The 27,811-nt window shown below is 39.4% G+C and overlaps 2 protein-coding genes across 12 annotated transcripts in view; one reads left to right on the forward strand and one right to left on the reverse strand.

Moving 5' to 3' along the window:
• The window catches only part of AMPD3 (adenosine monophosphate deaminase 3), a 49,875-nt gene extending 38,660 nt beyond the window's left edge, over positions 1 to 11,215 (forward strand). For all 6 annotated transcript variants that reach the window (XM_057316821.1, XM_026486087.4, XM_048217419.2 and 3 more), the window contains exons 12-15: positions 953 to 1,073; positions 2,163 to 2,336; positions 3,949 to 4,059; positions 5,153 to 11,215. In XM_057316821.1, the coding sequence (XP_057172804.1) occupies positions 953 to 1,073; positions 2,163 to 2,336; positions 3,949 to 4,059; positions 5,153 to 5,329 (583 nt within the window). In that variant the 3' untranslated portion in view covers positions 5,330 to 11,215. The remainder of the gene's footprint in view (positions 1 to 952; positions 1,074 to 2,162; positions 2,337 to 3,948; positions 4,060 to 5,152) is intronic.
• RNF141 (ring finger protein 141) overlaps positions 8,558 to 27,811 on the reverse strand; it is a 33,217-nt gene continuing 13,963 nt past the window's right edge. For 5 of the 6 annotated variants that reach the window (XM_026486093.4, XM_026486092.4, XM_057316823.1 and 2 more), the window contains 3 exons: positions 21,614 to 21,795; positions 17,157 to 17,264; positions 8,776 to 11,920 (listed from right to left, as the gene is read on the reverse strand). In XM_026486093.4, coding sequence (XP_026341878.1) covers positions 11,770 to 11,920; positions 17,157 to 17,264; positions 21,614 to 21,795 — 441 coding nt within the window. In that variant the 3' untranslated portion in view covers positions 8,776 to 11,769. Of the gene's footprint in view, positions 8,716 to 8,775; positions 11,921 to 17,156; positions 17,265 to 21,613; positions 21,796 to 27,811 lie in introns of those variants that run through there. The other variant, XM_026486096.4, reaches the window with a different exon arrangement.

Here is a 27,811-nt window from a genome sequence, read left to right on the forward strand (position 1 = left end):
CGCGTGCATCACGTGCCCCCACACCTGCATGTGTTCCTGCCCATCTCGGGTGTGACACAGACATGGGATGCGTCCACGCACGCACGTGTTCTTTCCACTCTACCAGCGGTGTTCACACGTGCATTGATGCGTGTCACAAATTACCGTACCTGCTGTGTGACAGGCACTGTCCCGGGCACGGGACATATAGCAGGGGACAACACAGACTCAATCCATGCCCACATGGGGCTCCCGGCCAGTGGTCTTACCTGCACAGACTCCAGCCGATGCACACACACGGGGCGCCTGTGGCCGGAGTCGGGTGCCTGGGGCAGCAGACACTGAGCTGATTATTCCCCCCTTGCAAGCCTAGCCTCCCTCCTGCCCTTGTTGGGCCATGGGGCCTCGCTAGCTCAGCCTAAGCCAGTGTAGTCTGTGGGTGTGAAGGTTTCGGCTGGACCGTGATTGAAAGGAGACGGCCGCGTGTTGGGGAGGGGCAGTCCAGGCTGAGCTTCTGCAGGAAGGGGCTTGAGTTCTAGCTCTGCTGCTGACCTGCTCAGGGGTTTCTAGTGCCCGACTCCACCCTCTGGGTTCGCCCATTTTTATGACCAAGTGGACTTGGTGATTTCTCATGATCTTTGCTGCTCTGAAGTTTTGTGAACCTGGGCTCCAAGGCCCGGTGAAGAGAAGATGAGGGGTGAATGGGGACAGAGCAGGGTCCCTTTCTACGACTCGGTTCCCTTTTTGTTCCCTGGGGGTGGTATCTCTTGGCTCTGAAGATCTCTGGACCTGGCGCTCCATACTTTGGGAGGGGTAGTTTTCAGAGGGCCCTGTGTCAGCTGTGTTGACTGTGCCATGGGCAACTGTCTCCCCTGGCGTAGGCCCTGAGCCTAGGGGTGCAGCCCCCAGGCCTGTGGGGCCCCAAGTAGGATGGACCAGGGGTTCTTGCTGACCAAGAGCCTCACTTCTGCAGGGAACGGGGCCTGAGCACTTTCCTGTTCCGGCCTCACTGTGGGGAGGCCGGCTCCATCACCCACCTGGTGTCTGCTTTCCTGACCGCTGACAACATTTCCCACGGGCTGCTCCTCAAGAAGGTAACCAGGCCACTCGCGGGAGCCTACCCTGCAAGGATGGTCCTGCTCTGGGCTCCCCTTGGGGGGAGGGGATCCCTGGGCTCCTGTCTGCCCCCGAGAGGCTCTGGCCAGTGACGTTAAAAGGCAGGGGCCTTTTTCTGGGTTGGGATGTCTGTAGTCACTTTGCTTTCATATTTAATTATGAAAGCAATATAATCAAACACATTGCAATTTGGATTTTCCAAAAGATGGAGAAATGGGAAAAAACCCTTATTGCTTTTTGGTATTTGTAATTCTCATCTTTTTTACCAGAGCATATTTCTAACGTGCTTACTATGAGCACAGAGTCCGTTGTTTCTGCTAACTGAATACGCATTCTTCCATGCTGCAACACAGTATTTATGTTCTGCATCCTAAAGGCTGTTGGAAGGATGGCCCAGCACTTGGATGGTCTGTAACTGATTCAGCTAGTCTCCGATTGTGGATATAGTCCATCCAACTTTTCGTTTGTATAAATAATGCAACCATGAACTCTGCCCCTTTGGTCTTCTCCCTATTTTGGATCACTTCCATAAGGATGTTTGCTCCGACTCCTCTTATGCCCTGATCCTGGGGAGGTCTAACGGTGTGTCACAATTCCAGGGGCCGGGGGGGGAGGGCGAGTATTACAGCAGAAAACCACTCTAGCCTGGTCAGGTCTGCCCCTTACATCTCTGAGGAGCCAGAGTGTTTACAGACTCAACCTCAAAGCAACACAACACAAAAGTGGGCATCTCCGGGGCTGACCCACGGGGGGGGCGGGGGGCAGTGCCTGGGGGCGGGGAGCAGAGTATGTGGGCTGGGGGCAGCCCGGGGCCTTGCAGCTGCCTTCCTGCCCTGAGCTGGGTCTTTTCCGGAGCCTAGACGGGCAGAGGGCGGCCCAGGAAGAGAGGCGCATGTGGTGGGTGAGAAGAACGTAGAGGTGGGGGGGGGTCTGGGTGCCCTGGCTTTGGGGAACTCGGGCTTGGTTAGGGAATTGCACAGACACTCCCCAGAGCCCTGGTTTCCTGTCCTCCCTTCCTCCCTCCCCTCTCTGGCACTCGTCAGCTGAGTGTGGTGGTTCTTTTGCAGAGTCCGGTGTTGCAGTATCTCTACTACCTTGCTCAGATCCCCATTGCCATGTCTCCTCTTAGCAACAACAGCCTGTTCCTTGAATATTCCAAAAACCCTCTGAGGGAATTCCTGCACAAGGGACTGCATGTTTCTCTCTCCACCGACGACCCCATGCAGTTCCACTACACTAAGGTGAGGGTGTTGGGTGCCCAGTAGCCCCATCCTGGCCTGCCCCCACTGCAGGCACCGGAGTGCACGCTCAGTTCTGCTTCTGGGGTGGGGGCTGGTGGTCAGTGAAGGCAAGAGGTAAGCTCCTAGTGAGCGAAAAGTGTTCCTTCCAGGAGCCCTGTCTTTGGCGTTCTTGAACCCTTGAAGGCACAGTTTAACTTTTTGCCGTCTCCATTTTCCCTTTCTTCAGCATTTACTATCTCTGTGAAGTTGGTTAAGTTACTTGATCTCTGTATCTTATTCCTCTTCATCTGTAGAATAGGGATGCAATTGTCTCTAGGTCTACCTCTACTGTACTGTGAGGGTTCATGAAGATAATGAACTAGAGTCTAATAGAGTGTCTGAATACATACAGCATGTACCGAAATGTTAGCTAACATTTTGTTAATACTCTTATTATTATAATACTTCGGGTCTGTGGGGCAAGGGAAGAGGAAGGGAGAGGTGAAGTCATGCCTGGGGACCAGCCATTGACGAGTAAAAACAGAAGTGCCTGTGTCTTCTAGGACAGGCTCTCCAAGCTTTTGGTCTCAGGACCCCTTTACACTCTTAAGAACTAAAGACCCGCAGAAAGCTGTTGATTACATAAGTTATATCTAGTGATATTTAGATGTATTAGAAACTGATGCGAAATTGAAAAATGTGAACGCATTTAAAAATAATATTAACAAACCTATTACATGGTAACATAAATAGCAATTTTTATGAAAAAGAGTCATATTTTCCCAAAACAAAAAAATGGCATTGGGAATGGCATTGTTTTACATGTTTGCAAATCTCCTTAATGTCTGGCTTAATAGAAGACAAGCAGGATTCTCATATCTGCATCTGCATTCAATCGGTTGTGATGCCTTGTTTTTATCAAAGTACATGAAGAAAATCTTGCCTCACAAAGGTACATAGCTGGAAGAGGGATGACCTTTCCAAAGGCCTTGGGGACCCTGGATCACACTTGGAGAACTGCTGCTCTCGCTTACAGAGGCAGCAGGGTGTCCAAGAGATTAACAGAAGAGCTTGTGATCAACGGCAGACATCTCACATCCTAGGAGATAAAGTGAAAGCACAACTCAAACCTAAATCCTTTTGGGATTACTGTCTCACCACCTGATCATTTCTCATTCTTATTTTATATTCACCTCCACTCTTCATACTTTATTCAGATTAACTTTGATTTTTGGACAATCTTCTGAAAGTGACGTTAAATAAAAAGCAAAGCTATAGGGCATGTAATTAACATGTGTGTGGCCAGGGACACTGTTACAGGAGAGCAGAGGCAGGCATCCCCATGACTGACACAGGGCTTCAAACACGTGCTGGTCAACGAATCGACGCATAGGCATTCTTCGATAGATTTCCTTAGGAACCTGAGAATTTGCCAAAAACGCTCTTAGGAGTTCATCACTTAAGAGGGGGTGGGGTGGGGTGGGAATGTTGTTCAGTTATCCGGGTGCCAGACATGAAAGAAGAATCAAATCTGCAACGTCTGTCTGACGTTTCTAGCTTTGGAGATATGCGAAGGATTGAAAGGGATAGCCTACCATCTAATACCTTTACTTTTGGGGGGGGGGGGGTCTAGGAAGCCCTTATGGAAGAATACGCAATTGCGGCTCAGGTGTGGAAGCTGAGCACCTGTGACCTGTGTGAAATCGCCAGGAACAGCGTGCTGCAGAGTGGACTCTCGCATCAGGTACGGGCTGTGAGGGTGCTGCTCCCCCCAACCGGTCCCTCCTGTCCCTGTCCCTGCAGCATGTGTACCATGGGTGCCAGCTGCAGGCCAGCCACTTTCTAGGGGCTGGGACCAGTGAAGACAACAGGCAGGGTGTCTATCACACTGAAACTCACGTCCTAGAGAAACCTGGGGAGACCCCAGGATTTTCAAGGCTGCTCTTTGACCCTTTCAGACCTGTCCTCAAATGTGACCTCCTCTGAGAGGCCCTCCCTGATCACCATTCTATAGTAGCCCCACACTTGCCATCAGTCTCTGTTCCTTTAATCTGTTTTCCTTCATAACACTTATTACTACCGACATTGTAATATGTAGTTATGTGTTTTCCTGTCTTTCCTTCTAGAATGTGAGTTCCATTACAGTAGTTCCATTAGACTGTTTCGTTCAGCGTTATGTCCCAGGGCCTAGAATAGTCCCTGGCACATAGAAGGCACTAGGTATTTCTTGGACAGTGAACAGTACCTAGGTTGAATACAAAATTGAGGGATGAAGCCTGGAGATCAGTACTTATTTTGACAGCTCTCGAGGTGACCTGACGTGCAGCCAGGGTTGAGAACATGGTGTCTTAGGCTCCTGAGTCCCTCCGCTGGGTGATGTTACTGGTACAGGAAGAGGCTGCATTGGTCCTGCTCTTATTGGATGCTGATGCAGAGAAGAGCTACAGGCTCAAGATTCAATTGTGCAGACCTGCTTCCTAAGACTGGGCCTCCCCAGAAACACATTTGCCCCTGTTGGCTCTCCGGGGGGGGGACTGTCTTCACGTCTTCATCTTGCCTTCTTTATTGCCAGCAGCACTGGGGGTCTTATTTTTGTCTCCTGATCAAGGAGAACCTAGTCAGAAATGAAGGGAATGAATGTGGGTGTCAGGGTGACATCCTCGAGGACACAGAGGCCAGGAGGAATTTTGAAGAATCCTGGAGGAACGATGTCCTGGTGGGGGATCAGCTTCGGGGGGACTGGTTTGATGTGGTGTGGCTAATGTCAAAGCTGCCGTGTGGATATAGAAATTGAACCTAAGGTATATGGTTTCATTGGTACTTCTCTGGTTTCACAGGAGAAGCAAAAGTTTCTGGGACAAAATTATTACAAAGAAGGACCTGAAGGAAATGATATTCGAAAGACAAATGTTGCTCAGATCCGGATGGCGTTCCGATATGAGACCCTATGCAATGAGCTCAGCTTCCTGTCTGATGCCATGAAATCAGAAGAGATCACAGCTCTGACCCAATAGGTCCAGCAGTGGACATGCATTTTAACTTTTTGGTTTAATTTCAAGTCCGCTGTGATTAACAGTGGTCAAAATACCAAACTAGGATGGTCCTCCATGGAGAGGCTGCCTCTAAAGAACTTTCAAACTAGTGATTTTGGTTGCACTGTTCACTTTACAATCTAACATGCCCCTTCTGTTAGTGTTTCTGAGTAATAGAGCATGACTCCTCCTTGGGGATCTGGGAGCTGGACACTTGTCTGTACTCATTCCAAATTTTCCAAATATTTCTCTTGAAACCGTTAGTGCTTGCACTGTTGGGGCCAGGATCTTCCAAGGTCCAGTGCCTACTGACAGGAGGTCTGTGTGGTTTTCTGCCAAAATCCTCTATAGACCCTGCAGGCTAGTTGGTAGTTGTTCATTTCAGCCTCTGGCTGGCTGGCTGCCTTAAACAAAACCGATTTTAAAGCTCCCTTTCATAAAGGAACTACTTTGAGAGAATTAAAATAGAAAATTTCCTTCTTGACAATTTGCATTTTTTATGAATTTCTTATGCTGTTTTATTTAGCCCTCCACCCTCCTTTCTATTTAGGAAGCCAAATGTGCACACTGAACCAATTGATCCTATTCTGTGTCTTGGTTTTCTCATCTGAAAAGTGAGGGTGTGGACTAGATGAGTGGTTTTCAAATGTTGTTCTGTGAATCCCCCTCCAGGGCTCGGGGAGGTTCTGGGTGCTGCCTTCTTCAAAGCAACTCTGCTGTCATCACTGTTACACTGGGCCTTCTTCTTATTTCCATTTGAACTAAGGACTGTGGAAAACATAGGATTAGATGATCTCTATTCCTTTTGGCTCCAATATTCTGATTGTAGCCCAACTACCATTTTACTTATGAAGACTCAGGGCCAGAGAGGTGAAATCTGCTTGAGGTCACACAGATAATAAATAATAGGAGCAGAACTAGTTTCCCCACTCCTAATCCAGTCCTTTCCCCACTATTCCATCACGCCTCACAGATGTTAGATTTTTTATCACTATAACCTCTGCATTTTTTTTTAAGGTGAAATTTCTCCCTTATCTAACATGCAGACTTCTTCAGAAGATATAAGTGGTCCCAGGGGCCAGGTAGAAAGCATTTTTTTTTTTTTAAATTTAAAATCAATTAACATATAGTGTATTATTAGTTTCAGAGGTAGAATTTAGTGATTCATCAGAAAGCATTTTTTAAGACCAATCTGAATTTAAGCTTTACCAATGTACTCTTCATCTGTGTTACTAGTGCCTGGTACATAGTAGGTGCTCAATAAATGTACATTGAATAACTGAATGGATTTCTCTTTTGGCAACTTTTTAAGGCCATGTGCTCCAAGTATTCCACAAGCTGCTCAAAGAACTTTCTGTCTATTTCTGTGGGCAAATCAGATTATGAGAAGCGCCTCTGAATTATTATAGACTTAGAACTCTATTTTTGCTTGTGAAGATGCTTATTTGACTTTAGATTGTCTTGTCCTGTGACTTGATAACGCTCATCCCTTCCGCTGGCTAACTTAGCATAGAGAACAGTACCTGCAGTCTTTTTATCGGGCAGACACGTGTGCTCTTCCAGCTAATGATGAAACGGACTGAAAACCCAGACTTTATCTGACGCATTATTTTTGAAAAGCCCCCATTTGTATACATTTGTCCTAACATAGCAATTATTGTACAGTTTTTCATTGTCATTTTATCTGTACCAAGTATTTATTTTTAATTATTAAATAAAGTCTGTTAGGACTGTGGATCAATAATTTAAAATGATTTCAAGTTAATACTACTTAAAACAAAACAAATGAATAAACAAACAAAAAGAAGAGTCAGACCAATAAATATAAAGAACCAACTAATGGTTGCCAGAGGGAAGGGGTGGGAGCATGGGTAACCTGGGCGGGGGGAGATACAGGCCTCCAGTTATGGAGTAAGTCACAGGAATAAAAGGCACAGCGCAAGGAATATGGTCAGTGATATTGTAATAGCATCGTGTGGTGAGAGATGGTGGCTGGCTACACTTGTGATGACAAAGCATAATGTAAGAGAAACTGAATCACTACGTTGTACACCTGAACTAATGTAACATTGTGTGTCAACTATATTGAAATAAAAACATTAAAAAAAAAGATGGGGCATCATGAAAAGTTATCAATAATAACCACTAATTTATCTTTTACTAAGACTCAGACATGGATGACATTCACAACAAATACTCAAAATTTTTAAACTGAAGCTCACTAGACCCAGAAGGCAAACCTTTGCGATCTTTCTTCCTTTAACTTCTGCCCGTTACAGTTCCTGAGCAAAGCCACACGGGTTCCTTTTCCCTGGATATTACTTTAGTCTATTCAGCTAACACTTGATTTTACCTGTCCTGCAAACTTTTCAGACACCTTTTTCAATAGCGCTTTGCACTTTTGTCACATCTTTGTACCTAACTGGCCTTTTGCAGGGGGCTGGGGATAAATCCCTACTTTCTTTTGTGTTCACAGTTGGAAGCAAAGGCAAGTGTACACTAGCTCAGGTTTCTAAAAGAACAAATTTTGAGACATGTATCCCTTACTCTAAAAGGCTCAGGTTCATGTATGTGTTCCTTCGAACTGCACTGCTGAAATGACTAATGACATTGCTCTCTGCCACATGAAAACAAATCACAGCTCCTGGGTTGGTCTGTACCAAGGCCTGTCCTGGGCCTTTACTCCCTCTTATCCTGGATTAAAGAAGAGTTGTAAGCACATCCTTCGGGCTTTCTCTTTACTTGTTTCTGAGTGCTGCATTGGTGAAACGATATTTATCTTTTTTGGGGTTTGCAGACACAAATGAAGGTGATATGTTGGTAATGTACCTAAGCACTCGATATCTGACTATGACTTTTATAAAGAACAGCGTAACTAACTGCAATAAAAGGAACACTAATCAGAAAAACAGTTTCTTGGAAATTTTAAAATCCTCAACCTTTAAGTAAGTATTTTATCAGAAAGATCGAGGATGCCGGTGAGTAAAGCTATAATCGGGGGCAAGATTATTAAAAATATCTCTGAGGAGGCTTTTATGTCTCTTGATACCAAAATGTGTACCTCCTCAAGATGGTATACACCAGCAAATTCAATGATCAACCACCATTCTTTCTTCTCAGCACTAAGATTCCACCTTGCTTCTCTAGTTATAGTCTTTAATTTTGGAAATGATTTTACAAGGTAAACATCAAAACTAACATAGGGTGGAGTATTTTATCTAATATTTTTTATTGTCCAACAGGGCAAAAAGACACGAGAACAAATGAAAGTCTGTTGTCAACTATTTATATTGTATTGTCATTATGTTGCCCATCAAAATGTGGGTGGATCAGCTGATTTCCCTCATCTCCAACTAGTTTTCTTATTCCTGGATAGACAAAGTAAGCTCGACTTAATGAAGAAAAAAAAAAACAGTTAAAAATGCAAATTCTTCGGACTGGCTTTTAATGAATCCAATTTTCCAATGTTAAAAATCACGGAACCAAAAGATATTTTCAAGCAGCCTTATAACCCAGATATATGTTAGGTATAAGGAAATTGAATCCAATTTGAAATAAATTTTAAAACATAGCACACAAACATCACAACCCCCAAGCACAATACAAAACAGTCCTCTGAGGAATAGAAACATCTAGTATATAAGAATGTGAAACTATGTAAGAAAAAGTCTCTCCAGTGAGCTAAAATTTACTTGCTAAAGATTATTTATTGCACAATATATCAGTTTTTCCTAAGAATAAAGCAGTTATTATTATTCTCAATTTCTAAATTCAGTACCCAGTCAAGTACATTTTCTCAAACGAAATCTCTGTAGCATTACAGTATGAGTAAACTTTTTGTTACTGAGTTAGGATAGGGAAAACTTCATAATTTATAAAACAAATCCCTTAGACTTCATGAAGACATTTCACAGATCCTACAAGGCACACATCATATTTCCTATCTTAGTGCATTTAAGTACTTCGTATTTGGAAAAGACAAAGCTGTACAGAATACAAAAAGTGTACATTTCATCCATTAAACAAATTTACAACTTTTATGATTAGGTATAATAGAACCTACCTAACATTCACATCTAAAGAATTACCACCCAGTTTAACGGAGTGGACAAAAAACTGTGCTCATTTATTTAATAAGAGTAATAAAAACACTTGCTTTTTCACAGTAGATCAGTTAGTATCCTGGATATCATATTGAAAAGTAAAAAGGTTTGGGCAACATCAAGTCACTGGGCTTACTGTTAAATAATTCCTTGAAAGGTAAAGGATTCTGGGGGGATAAAATCATTGGCTATACCTGGAAAGATCCAAAACCATGTACAGCAACTTTGTTCATTTTCAGAAACATTCTTCAATTAGGCAATCTGAGTTAGACTCAGCAAATCTAATCCAAAAGGACAATTTAGAATCTTAGAGCTGGAAAAAGATCTCAGAGATCATCTATCCCAAGGTTTTCAAAATATGTCCCATGGAATACTAAGACTTCATGGAGGAGAGTTAATGTTCTGCAAATCTGACTTGAATTTAATTAAAAAAAAGCTTTTTGGAAAAAAAATTAATTTAAAAAACAACTCCCATCATACAACTATATTACTCACTAAATTCAAATATCCTGGATATCTCCAATATATTAATATGTGTTTTTATTGGTTGACTTTATTTTATTATGGTATATAAATAAATCTGACATAAGGAAATTTATATTAATAAAATATGACTTTCATATAGAGGGGTAGTGTGTGTGTGTGTGTGGGGGGGGTACAGCATGCATGTGTAAGGCTTCTGAGTAAGATTTTACCTGGAAAAAAAAAAAGGTTCTGTTGAAATAAAATATGAAAACCACAGATGAAATCTTAGTTTCTAAAGAAGGAAACTAAAACCAGCAGAAGGGACTTTTTTAAGGTCACACAAACCATTAAGTGCAGTGCCAGGTTGATATGACAGAGCCCCAGTACCCTGCCTGTATAAACATCCATAGTGAGTGTTTAGCTATTTGGTACTGAGCTGTCCCCATCTTAAATGTCAACCAATTAGTTATCAATATTTTTTGGGTAAAATCAAGCTACCTTTGATCATTTTTTATAGAAATGAATTATTTAATTTGCATGCCTATTAAAATCTTAGTATCCCAAAATTCTGCCATCAATAAGCAGCAACTTAAATTGCATACTTTGGTATTTTGGAAAATAGTAATATCTGCAACTTACCAATAATAAGTCAGAAAAGTTCCATGGAATGTTAACATACGTTTTAAAGGAGACATCAGGTTCTAGTTTTATTATATGCTAAATGTTAATGCTTAACATAAAACAAAAATTTTACCTTATAAGCAAAATTAAAAAAAATGAAATGTCACTGAAAATCATAATTCCATTAGGACTATACTCTCTCAGAGTATTTCAAAGGAAGTACAGTGAAACAGCAGAAAGCCAAATTATCTCCTAATTTTCAGAGGTGTGTATTGTACATATGTTTAAAAGGCTCTACCCTATTTTCTCTCTTAATAATACTAGAAATTTGAAGACTTTGAGACCTCAGAAAGATGCCTTCAAGTTAAGAAAATAAAAGCACCATGAACCAATATTGAATGATTTATCATAATTTGGAAATATAAAATTCAGGATCTGTGATGAAGAAAAATTTCCTTCTGAAACTCCAAGATGCAAGAGCATTATCAAAAGCTACTTAGAACACTTTCCCAGCTGTGGGAAAGCATTTCCAGAACAGCCAAGAAGATTCCCCAGCAGAAATCCATTTACAAGGCAAAGTCACACCCAGCTTTATAGTCTTCACCCAAATTATACAACATGAAAAAAAAAAAAAGACTTTTGAGTAAAAAACATGTAGTTCCAAAACACACTGCTAAAGTTATGAAATAATTGTGGATCGTTTCAAGTAAAAATTATTAGAGGAGCAATAATTAACCACAAGGGGGCATACACATGCCTTAAGAGTCCAGCAGAAAGACTAATGTTAAGTAGTAACATGCACTTTGATGTATTCTACATTTTCAGTAACTTCGAATTTTCTCTCAGATGGCTACAACTTTTTAACATTCAAGGTTTATTTTAAACCTAACTAAATAGATTCCAGAATACTCCTGCCCTGAAAAATAGTGTCTCAGAAGCCTCTGGAAATGCTGTTACCTCAGCAAAGAATTCAAGAGCAATTAGTTCTAATATATATTAGAACAGATAAATAATAGAAAAATATGGTCTAAAACAGTAGCAAATTTTAGTTTACTATAAATGGAAGACATGGAAAGTTTATCAAAAGAAATGGAACAAATTGTCAGAATAGCGAAAATAAGAGGGTAAGGAAAATTGATTTCTCTGTGTCTCTGCCACAATATCCCTGCATTCTTCTCCCATGACCAAAATGTTTGGAGCTCATAATAGCAACAGAAGGCCTTCACCCCAAGGTCATGGTCTATGGGGCTGGCCTGCCTCATCGGCCATGTTAAGAATATAGTTAGCCATATCATCTTCAGTGGGGGCATCTGACACCACCCAAGATTCATTTGCTCCAGTCATCTGTAGGCGACAAATAGGGCAATTCCTGTGCCGATCACTCCTATCAGAGAAGTCAAATAAAGAACAGTTTGTTTTCTTTTTCTTCTTTTTAAAAAATTGGTGTGTTTGAAAAGTAATACTATACATGGTTTAAAAAAAAGTAAACAGCAATAAAAGTATACAGTGAAAAATAAATCTCTTCTTTCCACCCCAATCTTTAATTCTTATCCCCAGGGGAAATTACTGTTAGTAGTTTCTTACATATTCTTCTAGAAATAGACTAGGCATGATTAAACTTGTGTGTATTTATACATTACTGCTTTTTTTTTACTTGTCAATATATCTTATAGGCCATTATGTAGCAGTACATGTTAAAACTGTCTGTTCTTCTTAAACATAACATTATGGACAGGCCATAATTCATTTAATTGGTCTCCTGCAGAGGACATTTAAGTTTTCCCCTATCTTTTGCAGCTATGAACAAGGGAATGGAAGCATTCAAGGTTTTAAAATAGAAGATGAACCTTACATGCAGAATAATTTTTCTGATAGGGAAAGGACTTATATATGATCACTTGAATGAGATTATATTTTCCGAAGGGATTTTTTTGTCCTGACAAATATTATTTTGGAAATTTCAAAAATACCACATTTGAGCCAGAAACATGTCATGCAGGGAAAATGTTTTTCTCTTCATTTCTCAGTGAAATCTGAGACCAAAGTAATTAAATTATATCAATTGCTCTTTGGCTTTTGTACAAAAATTCAGAAATCTGTTCCAAAAACTAAATGTGAAAGCTAGAGCTGGCATATATTATTCAGATTCATTTCTGGTTCCTCAGAGATATTTTATTAAGATAATTGTATGTTCTCTTCTGTGCACAAAAGTCACAATTTTAAGAGTCAACTTCTGCTTCTGGCCAATAGGCCACCAGATTTATCTTCCCACTTAATTAAAACACTGGAAATATACATGAAACAAGGCTTTCAACACTGGACATCATCAGACAACTCAGGACAATCATTCCTGAGGATGGGAAGCAAAGAAGGTGAGCCCTATAAATTGCCAGCTAATTGCCTTGAGAGTTTTTAGGCTGCGGAGCAAGCAGGAGAAGCCCAGATGGAGCCTGGCAGACTCTCTGAGTTGAAGAGACACAGCTGAGACTCTCAGGAGGCCAAGGCAGCTAGAATTCACAGGGCAGAGCACTGAAGCACTTAAGCGCAGAAAGTTGCACAAAGGGAGAATTCTGGAATCTACTGAAGGTCCCTCTAGAGTATACTCGGCAGTCATGATCAGTCTGTACATGTGAGGAAACTACTTGAGGCTCAGGAATCACCCAAAAGGATTTGAAGGAACAGTACCCAAAACTCACACACAGGGTTTGGGATATTGCCTGCTCTCACTAGACAGAATGGAAAGCCTCATAACTTCCGGAGCATTGAGCAGAGTACTCTGATGGGTCCGGCCTCATTTGTGGGGCATAATTAGCTCTCAACTAAGCAATGCTCTGGTCCTGCCTAACAAATCATAAAAGCAAGACCCAAAAGGATCAAACTGTTTCCAAGGAACGATATTCCAGAACAAAGCTCAAGGATATTTATAGGAACACAAAAATATCCAGTACCCAAAAAGGTAAAAATCACAATGTCTGGCACCCAGTCAAGAACTACCAGGGATAAAAAGAAACAGAAAAATACAACCCCAAATGAAAAGGAAAAAATCAATCAAAAACAATCCAGAGCGGACACAGATGTTAGAACTAGCAGGCAAGAAAATTAACAGTTATCATAACTGTATTCTATGTATTAAAAACACTAGAGGAAAGACCAAACATATGAAGTAGAGACATGGAAGATATTTTAAAAACTCAAATCACACTTCTTGACATGAAAACTATAATGTCTGAAGTAAAAAATACATTGGATGGGACTAATGACAAGTTGGACATTGCAGAAATAAAGATTGGTGAATTTGAAAAGACACAGCAATTTTAACTATCCAAAATGAAATATAGAGAAAATGATTTCAAAGAGGAAAATAGCAACAGTGAGCTGTGGGACAACTTGAAGTGGTCTAATGTATGTGTGACTTGAGTCCCAGAAGAAGGGAGAGGACAGAAAAAAATATTTAAGAAAATAACAACTGAGAATTTTTCAAAACTGATGGTACAATAAACCTATAAATCCAAGGAGCTCAATGAACCCTACAAACAAAGAACATGAAGAAAACTATTGGAAGGCATATCATAATTAAACTGCTCAAAATCAATGATAAAGAACAACCCCTTAAAAGCAGCCAGAGGAAAAAGGCAACATTACCAGGGGTGCCTGGGTGGCTCAGTTGGTTAGGCCTCCGACTCTTGGTTTCAGCTCAGGTCATGATCTCAGGATCCTAGGATTGAGCCCTACCTTGGGCTCTGTGCTCAGCAGGGAGTCTCCTCTCCCTCCCCCTCTGCCCCATGATTTCTCTCTCTTTCTCAAATAAATAAAATCTTAAAAGAAAAAAAAAGGGCCAACATTACCTACAGAGGAAAAAAGATAAACGTGATAGCATATTTCTCATGGGAAACAAGGCAAGTAAAATGAGGGTGGGGCAACATCATTAAAGTACTGAAAGAAAAACTAGTATCAGTCTAGAATTCTATACCCAGAAAAAATATCTTTGAAAAAGGATGTTCAGACATTCAAGAAAATCCTATGGAATCTACAAAAAAGCTATCAGAACTAGTAAATGGATTTAGTAAAAGTTTGTAGAATACAAGACTGATTCACAAAAGTCTAATGTATTTCTATATACTAGCAACAAATGATCAGAAATTGAAATAATACATTTAAAATACTATAAAATTCAAAATAATTACGGATAAATCTGCCAAAGATATGCAATACTGAAAACTACAAAAATTGATAAGAGAAATGCAAGAAGACCTAAATATAAGGAGATGTATACTGTGTTTGTGGACTGGAAGAACCAATACAGTTAAGAGGTCAACACTCTCCAAATCGATCTATTTACTTAATGCAATTCCAACAAAAGTCCTTACAGCTTTTTTTGTGGAAATTGACAGATCGATTCTAAAACTCATTTTGAAATGCAAAAGAATTAGAATAGCCAAAAACAACTTTGACAAAGAAGGACAAAGTTTGAGAACACTCCCTGATTTTAAGACTCAGACTCAGAGAGCTACATTAATCAAGGCAGTGCAGTATTGGTATGAAATAAACAGATCAATGGAACAGAACAGAGTCCAGAAACAGACCAACGTGTATTTCAACAACTGATTTCCAATGAAGGTGAAGGGGCAATTTAGTGAAGAGAAGATAATGTTTCCAACAAAATGTGCTGGAGCAACTGGACAGCCACAGGCAAAAAAAGAGTTTTAATTGGTACCTCACGCTATATACAAAAAATTAACCCCAAACGGACCATAGACCTAAATGTAAACCTAAAATTATCAAACTTCCCAAAGAATAGAAGAAAATCCTTGTGACCTTGGGTTAGACAAGATTTCTTAGATAAATGACTATGCATAAATCACAAACTGATAAACTGGACCTCATCAAAATTAAAAACTTCTACTCTTTCAAAGACATTCTTCAGAGAATGAAAAGACAAATCACAAAGTGGGAGAATATACTTGCTAGTTAAATATCTGCTAAAGGACATGTATTCATAATATAGAAAGAACTCTACAAATATGAAAATAACCCAATAAAGAAATGGGCAAAAGATGTGAATGGACACTTCCCAACAGAAGACATACAGATTTAGCATATAAGAAGATGCTCATCATCACCAGCCAGTAGGAAACACAAACTGTAATACAGTGAGATACCACTACACATCTACTAGAATGGCTAGAATTAAAAGGACTGACCATATTTACCAGAGAAGAGGTGGGTGGGGGGGTGGGTGAAATGGGTGAAGGGGATTAAGAATACGCTTATTTCAATGAGCACTGAGTAGTATATGAAACTGCTGAATCGCTATATTGTACATCCAAAACTAACACTGATGTTAACTACACTGGAATTGGAATTAAAAAAAAAAAAAAAAAAAAAAAAGACTGACCCTACTAAGTATTGGCAAGGTTGTGGAGCAATCAGAACTCTCATAAATTGCTGGTGGGAGTGCAAAATGGTACAACCACTTTGGAAAACAGTTGGCAGTGTTTTAAAAAGTTAAACATATACCCACCATGTGATCTAGACATTCTACTTCTAGGTATTTAACTAAGAAAAAAACAAAAATATATGTCCATAAAAGGACCTGTCCACAAATGTATATAGCAGCTTCATTTGTAATAGCCAAAAATTGGAAACAACCCAATATGCATAAAAGGTGACTAGATAAATAAAGTGTGGTATATCATACAATGAACACTACTCACGGGTGGCTTAGTCGGTAGAGCACCCAACTTCTGATTTTGGCTCGGGTCACGATCTCAGGGTCATGGGATTGGAATTTTCTCCTTCTCCCTCTCCCTCTGTCCCTCCTCCCACTCATGCTCTCTCTCTCTCTCCAAAATAAATAAATAAAACCTTAAAAAAGGGGGAACTATTGATAACATGCTACGACATGGATAAATCTCAAAATAATTATACCGAATGAAAAAAAGAGCACATGCTGTATGATTTCATTTATAAAAATTCTAGAAAATCTGAATTATTTTATAGTGACTGAAAGCAGATTAGTTGTTATCTGGGGACTGGAAGGAAGGGTTGGGAAGGAGACTTTACAGTGGGACACAAAGTAACTTTTGGGGTGATGAATTTGTTCATTCTCTGGATTGTGATATTTTTTTATGGGTGTGTACATGTGTCAAAACATATCAAATTATACTTTAAATATATGTAGTTTATTGTATGTCAATTATAAAGTCACCTAAATGCTTCATTCTTATTTCGTAAAATAATGAACTCGACTAGCTGATCTCTAAAGTTCCCTCCAGGTCCAATAATCAATATTCAAGGATTCATATTACTCCTTTTAATCATATACAGAAGAAAAATGTAGAAATAAGGAGAAAAATGAAGAAAAAGAGAAGCTTGTGATTCTGGACTCAAGTCGGGCACGAAAAAGTAAACTGCCAAAACTAAGACACATTACCACATTTTATAAACTTTAAATATAAAAATATTTTTAAGCAGAGAAGGAAGCATGTCACACAATTCAAAGTACGAAAGAACAAAATCTGTTATACTTGACTATAATATTTTTGTATTTTTTGGAGTTTATTCATATACATTTTCCCATTTGGCCTTTGCCTATCCCAGAAGGGTAGCAGGTAACTTACCATTTATCAATGCATTTCTGACAAAAGCTGTGAGCACAAGGCAGGATGAGGTCAGCTCGACCATCCATACAGATACAACACTCCTCCTCATCAGTCAGCTGCTTCACCCTGCAATGTGAAAACTGAGCTGGAGCATAAACACTCTCTGTTGTCATTATGCTTTAAACTTTGTCTCCATTGCCTTAGAACACATTATCAAACATCTATGTACCCTCAGTATAAAGCAAAACAGCACTCATGCAAAATCAGACTGAATTTTAGGAATAGCAAATATGTTTAGGTAAGAAGTACTAAGAGAGACAAATTTCATAAAGAAAAACTAGATAATAGATAAATACTGTGAAGATTAAAAAGAATATACAAACAAGAACTGGAAATACTCAGGTCTTTCCGAAAATAATAGCCCATTTTAATCATATCACATTTATATAAACCGATAAAAGATTTACTTGCCATGCAGGATACAAAGCTCTCTAAAATACGAACCTTGCCATTGGACCTTATCATGCTGATGCTGATAATGGGCATACAAATGAAAGAATAACTTGGTCTTAATAATCAGGTCCTTAAGGAGCTCTTTCATCTTGGAAAGAGATGTTGAACCTTCTACTCCAGCCCCAGTGTAGAGTACCCCTGAGTGAGTCAGGTGCCTTTGCATGTGATGTTTTCCTTTCCTGGAATATCCTTGTGAGTCTGGTAAACTCAGCTGAGAGTATCTTCTCTCTGCTCTTGAAACCAACATTTGCCTCAATTAAAGGACTTAAATATTGCATTTTAATTGGCTGCTAATTGGTTGGTCTATCTATAAACTCAAAGTTCTTTGAATATAGGCAGTTTGTCTTAGGTTCTCAATAAATGTTTCTTAAAGTGATTTTAATTTGCTTTTATCCTTTTTGCTGTTCTACAATTTTTAGGTTTTCTTCATCAAGCAAGTATTACTTTCATAATTATGCAAAAATGAAATGTTTCAAAGGACAGTCACTAGACTATAAACTTCTTAAAGGCAGGAGATATCTCTGACTTGTTTTTATTCCCTGCTGGGCTTATACTAGTATATACAAGACATTGTAATAACACTTTAAAATTTGCCAATTTGAACATAAAAAAGAATGTAAGCAAATGTCAAATATCCAAGTAGTAAGTGCTAAGAAGGAACAAATGAGTATTTCAAATTTGTTGGAAAGATGAGACTGAAAAGTGACATAACTTTGACAGAGAGAGGACATTCGAGGTGAATAAACAAAGTTGTGGAGGTAGGGGAAAAAACACCTCTGGAGTGTGTGTATAACAAGGAGGTGGCATGATGCTCTGGGGAGAAAACTGAGAGAAAAGTTGCTTAACTACAGCAGAGATAATCTGATCCTTGAATGTCAAAATAATCTGTTTGAACTTATTCTGATAGGCAAACTAGAATCAGAGTTTGTTCACAAGAAAAGTGAACGCCCACTGAAATAATATTTGAGGAAGACTAATTGGCAGTGCAGTATGGGACATTCTAGAGGGAGGAAAACCAATCAGATCCTTACTTCAGCAATTAACCTGGGAGAAAATTAGGGCCCAGTAAAGGGACATTACAAAAGATAAGTCATCAGGATGTGGTAGTAGGTTAAACCTATGGGCAAAAGAAGGCAGCCACTGAATCGAAGTGGGGAAGCTGAATGAAAACGTGGACGGACATGCATCTCATTTTCTAGATGCACTTAGTTCAATGTTTAAGCGTCTCTTAGGTACTACATTCTCCACCAGACCCATATGAACTGGGGTCTCTACTTCTGAGCAGCTTATAATTTATGTCTAAGGAGCTGGACTTCTGTGTCAATAGCGGAGACTATAACTGAATCCATGAAGAGGGACAGAGTTCTGAAGGTTAGAGGGCTATGAAGAAGAGCACCACTCTGGACGAAGTAAAAAGAAAGAAGAGAAAACACAGAGGCAGCCAGTGGGAACTGTACAATTTCACCTGATTTTTTTGCTACCTTCCTAGCACTACAGTAACCAGAAGAATCCATGAAGAGGGACAGAGTTCTGAAGGTTAGAGGGCTATGAAGAAGAGCACCACTCTGGACGAAGTAAAAAGAAAGAAGAGAAAACACAGAGGCAGCCAGTGGGAACTGTACAATTTCACCTGATTTTTTTGCTACCTTCCTAGCACTACAGTAACCAGAAGAAGGAAGGAGAAAAGGTCTTGCTCTTGTCCTTGTTAGACCACTTGCAGAATGGAGTACTCAGTTCTATGCCCCCTACCCTGAAAGATATATTGACAGATAAAGGATTTTCCAGGAAAGCCTCTGGGATATAAAAGATACCCATATTACAAAGGCCAAAGGAACTGGGGATGCTCATCCTGCAGAACAGAGGACCAGTGGGAATCTGATTCATGTTTTCAAATATTTGAAGGGTGAAAGGGAGAACAGATTTGTTTGGTGGGATCCAGAGGGCACTGCCGCTTACAAATAAGTAGAATGCAGTAATAATTTCAAAATAATGACGGTGAACTCTTACATATTATTACACGCCAGGCACTGTTGGAAGCATTTTACATGTATCAACTTAACTCTCTCAAGAATCCTATGAAGCAGATACTTATTGCTATCATCCTCTCTTAAAAAAACGAGGACACAGAGGAAAAAGAGTTTAGTAACTTGTCCAAAGTCACACAGCTAGGAGTAGAGCCAGGATTTGAACACAGGCAATTTGGTTCTAGAGTCTGTGCTATGCTGTCTCAAGAGAGTCAGCTTTTGGCTATTCTGAGGAATATAATGCAAAAGGGAAAATTTCATAGTGATTAGAGCCATCTCTGTATGAAAAGGCTTGTGTCTCTGAGGCAGTGAGTCCCACATACCTTCAGGTGTTCAAGTACAAGCTGGACTAAATGTGGCAAGTCTTCCTACTCAAAGTCAAAGTGTTGGTGGGTTAGCAGCAATGACACCATGTAGGAGCTTGAAGGACTCTCAAGCTCCTCCTCAAAACCACTGAATACAAAGTCCAAGAAGCACTGTACTACAGCTCTTTACACATAAGAGAGTAATAATGCAGAGGTTAGGGGGATGGTTGTATTGCCAGCCCCGAAACCTTGTATCTCTTAAAACCCCCTTCAACTTGAAAAATCTGTTTTTCTATGAACTAGAGTATCAGGGTATAACTCAAAACCAAAAAACATACAAAGGAAAGAAGCAGCCCTAACCTACCAATCAGGAATTGAGTTTCCAGGGATAACATCCTTACCTCCTTTCACTGAGATGACTGCAACAAGAAAAAGTATTACTTTCATTTCATTTGCTACCACAGAGTTTAAATATCCTGGTAAATCCTATTCTCAGCTTTCAAGATACTTAAAACAAAACAACAACAACAACAACAAAAACCACCATTCTGAAGAGGGAGAGGAAGAAAAGCAGAAAATCAGACACCTGTCTATGGAAGATTAACTTTACAAAATACAGAAAAGAAAAGCCTACACACTGCCTGTCATGTTCTAAAACTCACTTGGCATTTCAGTACTTGTACAGCCCAAACCTAGAAAACCAAACAATCCTACAAAGATAGACAGAAAATGATAAATGGAGATACAAATTTACTGCAATATAGCATTGGAAACCAGTTGGTTAGGAATGGACCAGAAAATGCAACTGTAAATCAAGCAACAAAAGAGTAATTCCTGCTAAGCATATTCTTAATTTTAAGGTAAAAAATACTGTCATTACAGATTTTTGCTGTCCATTCAGTATGACAATAAGACAGGATGTCAACATGTCTGGACCCACGTAAGACTTTTTCCAATGAGGCATTTACAAATTTAAATTATGGTCATGGTTGTCAAATGGCCACAGGTGGAAGTTTTCACATGCCAAGAGCATTACAGAGAAGGAAAAGAAAGTTTAGATAGAACAGTAATATATTAGGCCTGAGTAAACAAGCGCCATCAAAGAAAACTCTGGCTGACTTCATTTCCTTCTGGTAACTCAGTATATGCAGTATGGGCACCAACTACTTGTTCATTCCTGAATGGACTGCCAAGTACTGGAGCCAATATTTACAGTTTCTAATGCTCTAATTAGTCAGATATTTTAAAGGAAAACTGGAATGATTTTGCCAGATTCTTAGACCTAATTCCCTGAAGGGCTTTGATCGTCTAATAATATAAGTCCGTTATAAGAGAGATATTAATATCCTTTTTCATTAAATGCAAGCATGTAGAGTGGAAAGTGCATTCATGGAAACCGGGCTGATGGAGACATTAGCTGGTGTGAGCCACTTTAATTTTTCTTTAATTCAGCACTCTAACAACATCCTGACGCGCAGAATAATCCAAAAGCTGATCTGCGATACAATATCAACTGAGATAAAAAGCAATGTGATTTAAGATATCACAAAGAGCACCAGTAAAAGTATTACTGAGATTTCAGTAGCTTGTAAATTAGAAAACAAGAGAAACATGGTACTTATGCATTATATACCTTCCCATCCAAAGACTAGCCTGACAAGATGTTACAGATGATGAGTTTTCATCAGGGTCTTCAGAGGTGGAGCTCTGGGCCAATACTCCTGACGCTTGACTTGTGATGTCTTTATAAAGCTGAATAAACTGGTACAAATTCATGATCCGTGATGCTTCTACAATGCCAGTGCTTTTGTTAATCTAAAAATACACACACAAAAAAGTTCATAATTTCTCTGGCCATTTTAAAAAAATATTCTAATTCCAGTTAGTTAACATACAGTGTAATATTAGTTTCAGGTGTAGAATTTAGTACAGACAACACCCAGTGCTCATCACAAGCGTCCTCCTTAATCTCCACCACCTATCTCATCCATCCCCCTTCTCCGATCAATTTTTCCCAAAAAGGCGGAACAAATATTAGTCAAACATCCTAAGAAATAAAAGTTTTCAATGTTTGCAAATTAACTAACAAGAGAGAAAGAGTCTGAGCAAATGAAGTGGAGTTCAAGGGACTTGCACACATTTATCTCATTTGAGCCTCAAAATAACTCTGTAGGGTTGATTAGGCATCACCCCGTCTAGAGCTGATGAGGTCAGACAACTTTCCCAGACCTAACATGAATTTTAGAGATCAGTATTGACAATTCTTTTTAATTTCTTAAAGAATTTGACTAAAAGATTTATTTGAATCCAACACCCACATGCCATTCTCCTATAACTGAAACAACTGATTGTTTTCTTGAATATCTTAAAGTTCTATTTTATACCAAAATTCCCAAACTAAAGCAAGAAAAATTACATTAAAGTAAATCCTAACAAAAAGTGGTTGAATTCTTCCCAGGAGGCTATTTTGTGTTTTGGCAAGCCCCCCACCCCCTTTATTTTGGCAAAAAATTCATTTAATATGAAGTGCAACCAGGGCCTACAGATCGTACCTCTTCTCACCTGAGTTTACATTCTTTTTTTTTTTTTTTTTTTTTTTAGATTTTATTTATTTGACAGAGAGCCAGAGAGAGCCAGAGAGCACAAGCTGGAGGAATGGCAGAGTGAGAGGGAGAAGCAGACTCCCCGCTGAGCAGGGAGCCCAACGTTGGGCTCAATCCCAAGCTCCTGGGATCATGACCTGAACCGAAGGCAGACGCTTAACTGACTGAGTCACCCAGGCATCCCTGGGGCTTACATTCTTCTTTTTTTTTTTTAATGATTATTATGTTAGTCACCAACAGTACATCCCCGGTTTCCGATGTAAGGCTCGATGATTCATTAGTTGTGTATAACACCCAGTGCACCATGCAATACGTGCCCTCCTTACTACCCATCACCGGTCTATCCCATTCCCCCACTCCCCTCCCCTCTGAGGCCCTCGGTTTGTTTCTCATAGTCCATAGTCTCTCATGTTTCATTCCCCCTTCTGATTACCCCCCCTTTCTTTATCCCTTTCTTCCCCTACCGATCTTCCTAGTTCTTATGTTCCATAGATGAGAGAAACCATATGATAATTGTCTTTCTCTGCTTGACTTATTTCACTTAGCATTATCTCCTCCAGTGCCGTCCATGTTGTAGCAAATGTTGAGAACTCGTTCTTTCTGATAGCTGAGTAATATTCCATTGTATATATGGACCACAACTTCTTAATCCAGTCATCTGTTGAAGGGCATCTCGGCTCCTTCCACGATTTAGCTATTGTGGACATTGCTGCTATGAACATTGGGGTGCATATGGCCCTTCTCTTCACTACGTCTGTATCTTTGGGGTAAACACCCAGTAGTGCAATGGCTGGATCATAGGGTAGCTCAATTTTTAACTTTTTAAGGGACCTCCACACTGTTTTCCATAGTGGCTGTACCAACTTGCATTCCCACCAACAATGTAGGAGGGATCCCCTTTCTCCACATCCTCTCCAACAATTGTTGTTTCTTGCCTTGTCTATTTTTGCCTGGGGCTTACATTCTTAATGAGAGGAGATATTTGGGGCAACTGTGAGGTAAGAGATAAGGAGAGATAATACTGCTTTCATAAGACTTAGGGAATCATAGAGTGGGGCATATATTTTCTTTTGAAGTGACTGAAGTAAGTAGGGTTGAGAGGGTACTGTTCTTGGAGAATCTCAAGTAATCAGTGACAGACTAGTGATGTGAAAGACTTTTATTTTAGCACAGGGGATGGTATGGAAGACTGTGGGAACAGAAGCAATGAAATCTACTAAGTACATATCAAAGTTAATAGAACAAACAAAATCAGAAAAAATTTACAAAGAAATGAATGCAGGAAGAGGGACAGAAAGCCTTAAAATTGTGCACAAAGTAGGTTTTGAAATGTGTTGATGGAACTGGGCATATGGGAAAGTGAAGTAGATAGGTTACATATTAAAAAAATTATATCAACATTTCAATACTTGGAATGAAAATAATAATAGTTGTAACTAATGTTGATTAACTGTTTATTATCTGAGAAGGCAGTGAGAAAAAACTAAGAATCAAGTATGAATCTGATTCTATGTTGTGAAGATGGCAGAACAATCTCTAAAACTGATTACATTTGGGGAAGGTAAAATCTATATGGAGATGCAGATATGTAAGATTCTTTGTAATAAAAGATTATATATGAGACAGAGGACAAATATATAAAATTAAAGGTGATAGGAATTTATAGAGGCTTATACAACAGACTTTCAGAGCTGAGGAAATTAGACCAGTCTGCACAGTTCAGAAGAAATAAGGGAATAATTCCTATAAACTTGGTATCTAATAGCAAGGTTTACTAAACTAAGCTTCTATAATCATAGGATTCATGCATGTACTGTGTGCACTGGTGATCTTGTGTGTATAAAACAAATAAAATCCCTGCCCTCATGGAGATTACACTATAGGCAGGAGAGACAAAATACAGATTAGGTGAAATGGAAATAAGTGTTATGGAGAAGATTAAACAGAGAAGAGGATATACTGAAGGGTTGTAGGGAAGGCCTCACAGAGAAGGTGATATTTAAGAACTGGAAAAGGAGCAGGAATGAGTCGCTTGGATATCTGGGGAACAGATTATTCCGGGTTGGAAGAATAGGAAGTGTGGTGGCTGTTAGGCAGAAGTGCACCTGGTGAGGAACACGAGGTGTCCATCAAGGAGCGCAGGGTGGCTGGACTAGAATGAGAGAGGGAATGAGAGTGGTAGAAGCTAAGGTTAGGGGGATGAGGTGAAGACAGAATGTACAGGACGTCACTAATCATAGTAATAACTTTGGCTTTTATTCCAAGTGCATGGGAACTCACTGGAAAATTTTGAGTCAAGGACTAATACGATTTGATTTCATTTCAGATTGTAAGTGGAACAGACTGGTTGTTGTGCTGAGACTAGACAGAATAATGGGGGCAAGGGCAGAAGCAGGGAAACCACTTAGGGGGTTATTAGCACAAGCCTTGTGAGAGATGATGATTGCTAAGAATAGGGTGGTAGCAGTGGAGATGGTGAAAACTGGCCAGATTCTGAATATATTTTGAAGAGAAACCTGTCAGGATTCATTTAAGGACTGACTGTGGAATAGGAGAGAAAAAGAAGACAAGGATGGCTGGTGCCAAGGTTTTGATTTAAGTAACAAGATGGATGAAAATACAATTAATGAAGTTTCTTAATAGCCATCTTAGTCCATAATTTTAATTGACCCATTAATTTTTCTGCTATTATTCCCACAAAATATTTCATTTAAACATCATTTAGATTATTTCTTATAATGCATTAGATATTGTTTGAGGAAAATCATGGTAGCATTTGACAGTCATGATAAGGTCTTTTTGTAAATACAGAAGTTTATAGTACAATTGTTTAGTTGTTTAATATTAAGAAATATGAAATTTCCTCTCAATCAGTTTTCCATATAGGATTTCAACTCTTTTTTTCTAATGTTAACACTGACTTCTCATAGATTCTTTCAAAAAGAACCTAGGGAATGCAAATAAAACATTTCTTTAGAGTAGATCTAAAAGTAAGAAAAATTACACAAATGAGAACTCGGATTGCCTATTGAGGGAGAGAGAGAATCTCAAGCAGACTCTGCGCTCAGCACAGAGCCCCACATGGGGCTTGATCCCAGGACCCTGAGATCATAACTTGAGCCGAAATCAAGAGTCAGCTGCTTAACTGACAGAGCCACCCAGGTGCCCCTGCGTATGTCTTTAATACTTGTGTTTTTCTATTTAGAATCTTAGGGAAGATGTTTAGTCACATACAGATGTAATGGTTAGAGATACTGAAGTGAAAAAAATTTGACTAACAGTAAATTAACATCTTAAACATTAATTCTATATTTGCCAAAGAGGAGCAACAGAATACCAAGGGATCAGAAACCTGACAGTCATATTCCCACAGCTCTCTACAATTTATACTGGTTTCTTCGATGTGAGCTGAGTACTTTATGAGGTAAAGATGGATAGAGAATGTAATTTAGGTATTATACTGTATCAATCAACAAGGAAGACTTCAACCTTTCCCAGTCATTTAAAATGACAGTATTTCTTCTACAGATTTTTGTTCACTCAACATAGTATATGTTCCTATATGAGTTCCTAACAGGTGCAAAGTAGTACAGGCCGTAAGAGATACAAGGATGAATCTATATAGATTTCCTTCCCTCAGAAGTTTACTATCTACTAGGGGAGCTTAGAACCCAAATAATGCAGAATTCTTAATGCAGAATTTAGTTATGAAGTATAAATAAAATGCTATTGGAGTCTGGAAGAGGCAAGAGAATTTCTATTAAGGAAGAGTTTATGGATGAGATGGAATTTGAGTTGGACCTTTAAAGAGACATCAAGTTTGACATCGATAAAAAGATGTGGCAGAAACTATTAGCTGATTACCGACATGCCATTCCCTCTTTTCATTGCCAGCAGAGCCCTGATTTTGTTTTGGTGTCTACCACTCCCTGAAATGACTCAGGAGTCAGTCCTGGTCAGTCTAACCTAAACCAATCACAGTAATCGAAGTCCCTCCGTCAGTGTAAAAGAAGGGGACATGAGCTAATAGTGACCTGATGAATTGAGAAGAGGGATCTGCTAGGTCTTTGAATTAACCAATCCAGGAACTGCTTTGTAAGGATTAAGTAAGAAAATACATATTGTTTTTCTTTAAACTAGTGTAACAGGAGTTTTCTGACTAGTAAGTGACGGCAATTTAAATGACAGAAGAATGGACATTCTAGCTGAAGGAAGTCAATGAGCAGAGGTACCAAGGTGGGAAAGTAACAGCTCTACAGCCTTCAATTAGTTAAGCCTGGTGAGACTGGAGTGCAAAAGGTGACAGTGGTAAATAAAGCAGAAAAGATAGTCTGGATTGACAGATTGTAGAGGACCTTGGATGCCAGGTGAACGAGCTGGGACTATTTTGTAGTCACTGAAGAACTGCTGAGGAGTTTTTAGCAGGAAAGTGATCTGATGAGAGTTGTGCTTTAGAAAGGTTATCTTAGTTAGAATTAAGAGAAGAATCTGGAGATGTGGTGATTAATCACGAATCTAAGGTAATCTGGATGAGAAGAGGAGCATGAACTATAGTTACAGTCTCCTAGACGGCATGGAATTTGTCTTATGGATAAACTGGAAATGAATCCCAGTAGAGGTAAAATTGACAAGATCAGAGAGCTAATTACTGTGGAGAAGGCAAGAAAAGGAGTCAGAATGTATGTTTTTCAGAAACCACCTTTGTGACTAGAGTTCTTATAAATTCACCCTTGTGTCCTTTGAAGTTGACTTTCAAATAGTCCTCAACATTATGTGCAGTGTAAATTCGCAGCTGTGAGATGATGGGAGTATGGGAGATACTGAGCCTATCTGAATGAATTTTACAAGTTTTTAGCTCATTCTTCATTTCTTGTTTACTTTATTCCTTTGCAAAGTCAAAAGTTGCAGATTCCCAGAGTTCTTTTGAGAGTATGTGTATTTATAACACTGTAAAAAGAAAAAACCCTAATGAATTTAACATAAATATAAACCCGATAACAAAAACAAGCAAAAAAACCAGAAAATGAAAAAAAATATGTGGTTGGTATACAAGTGTTGAGTCTAGGAATCAAAGTATAAATAACAAACAGGATGTCAGATCAAGTTCTCAGTGTTTCAGTGTGTGCTCTGTTACTATGATTTGTAACACATTACACACTGCATAAAGTTACACTGCCGCCCACACTAGTACTACTATTAGCTACCTCTGTGATAAGTAATGCAAAATT

This window comes from Ursus arctos, unplaced genomic scaffold (assembly GCF_023065955.2).
Source record: "Ursus arctos isolate Adak ecotype North America unplaced genomic scaffold, UrsArc2.0 scaffold_22, whole genome shotgun sequence".
NCBI lineage: Eukaryota > Metazoa > Chordata > Mammalia > Carnivora > Ursidae > Ursus > Ursus arctos.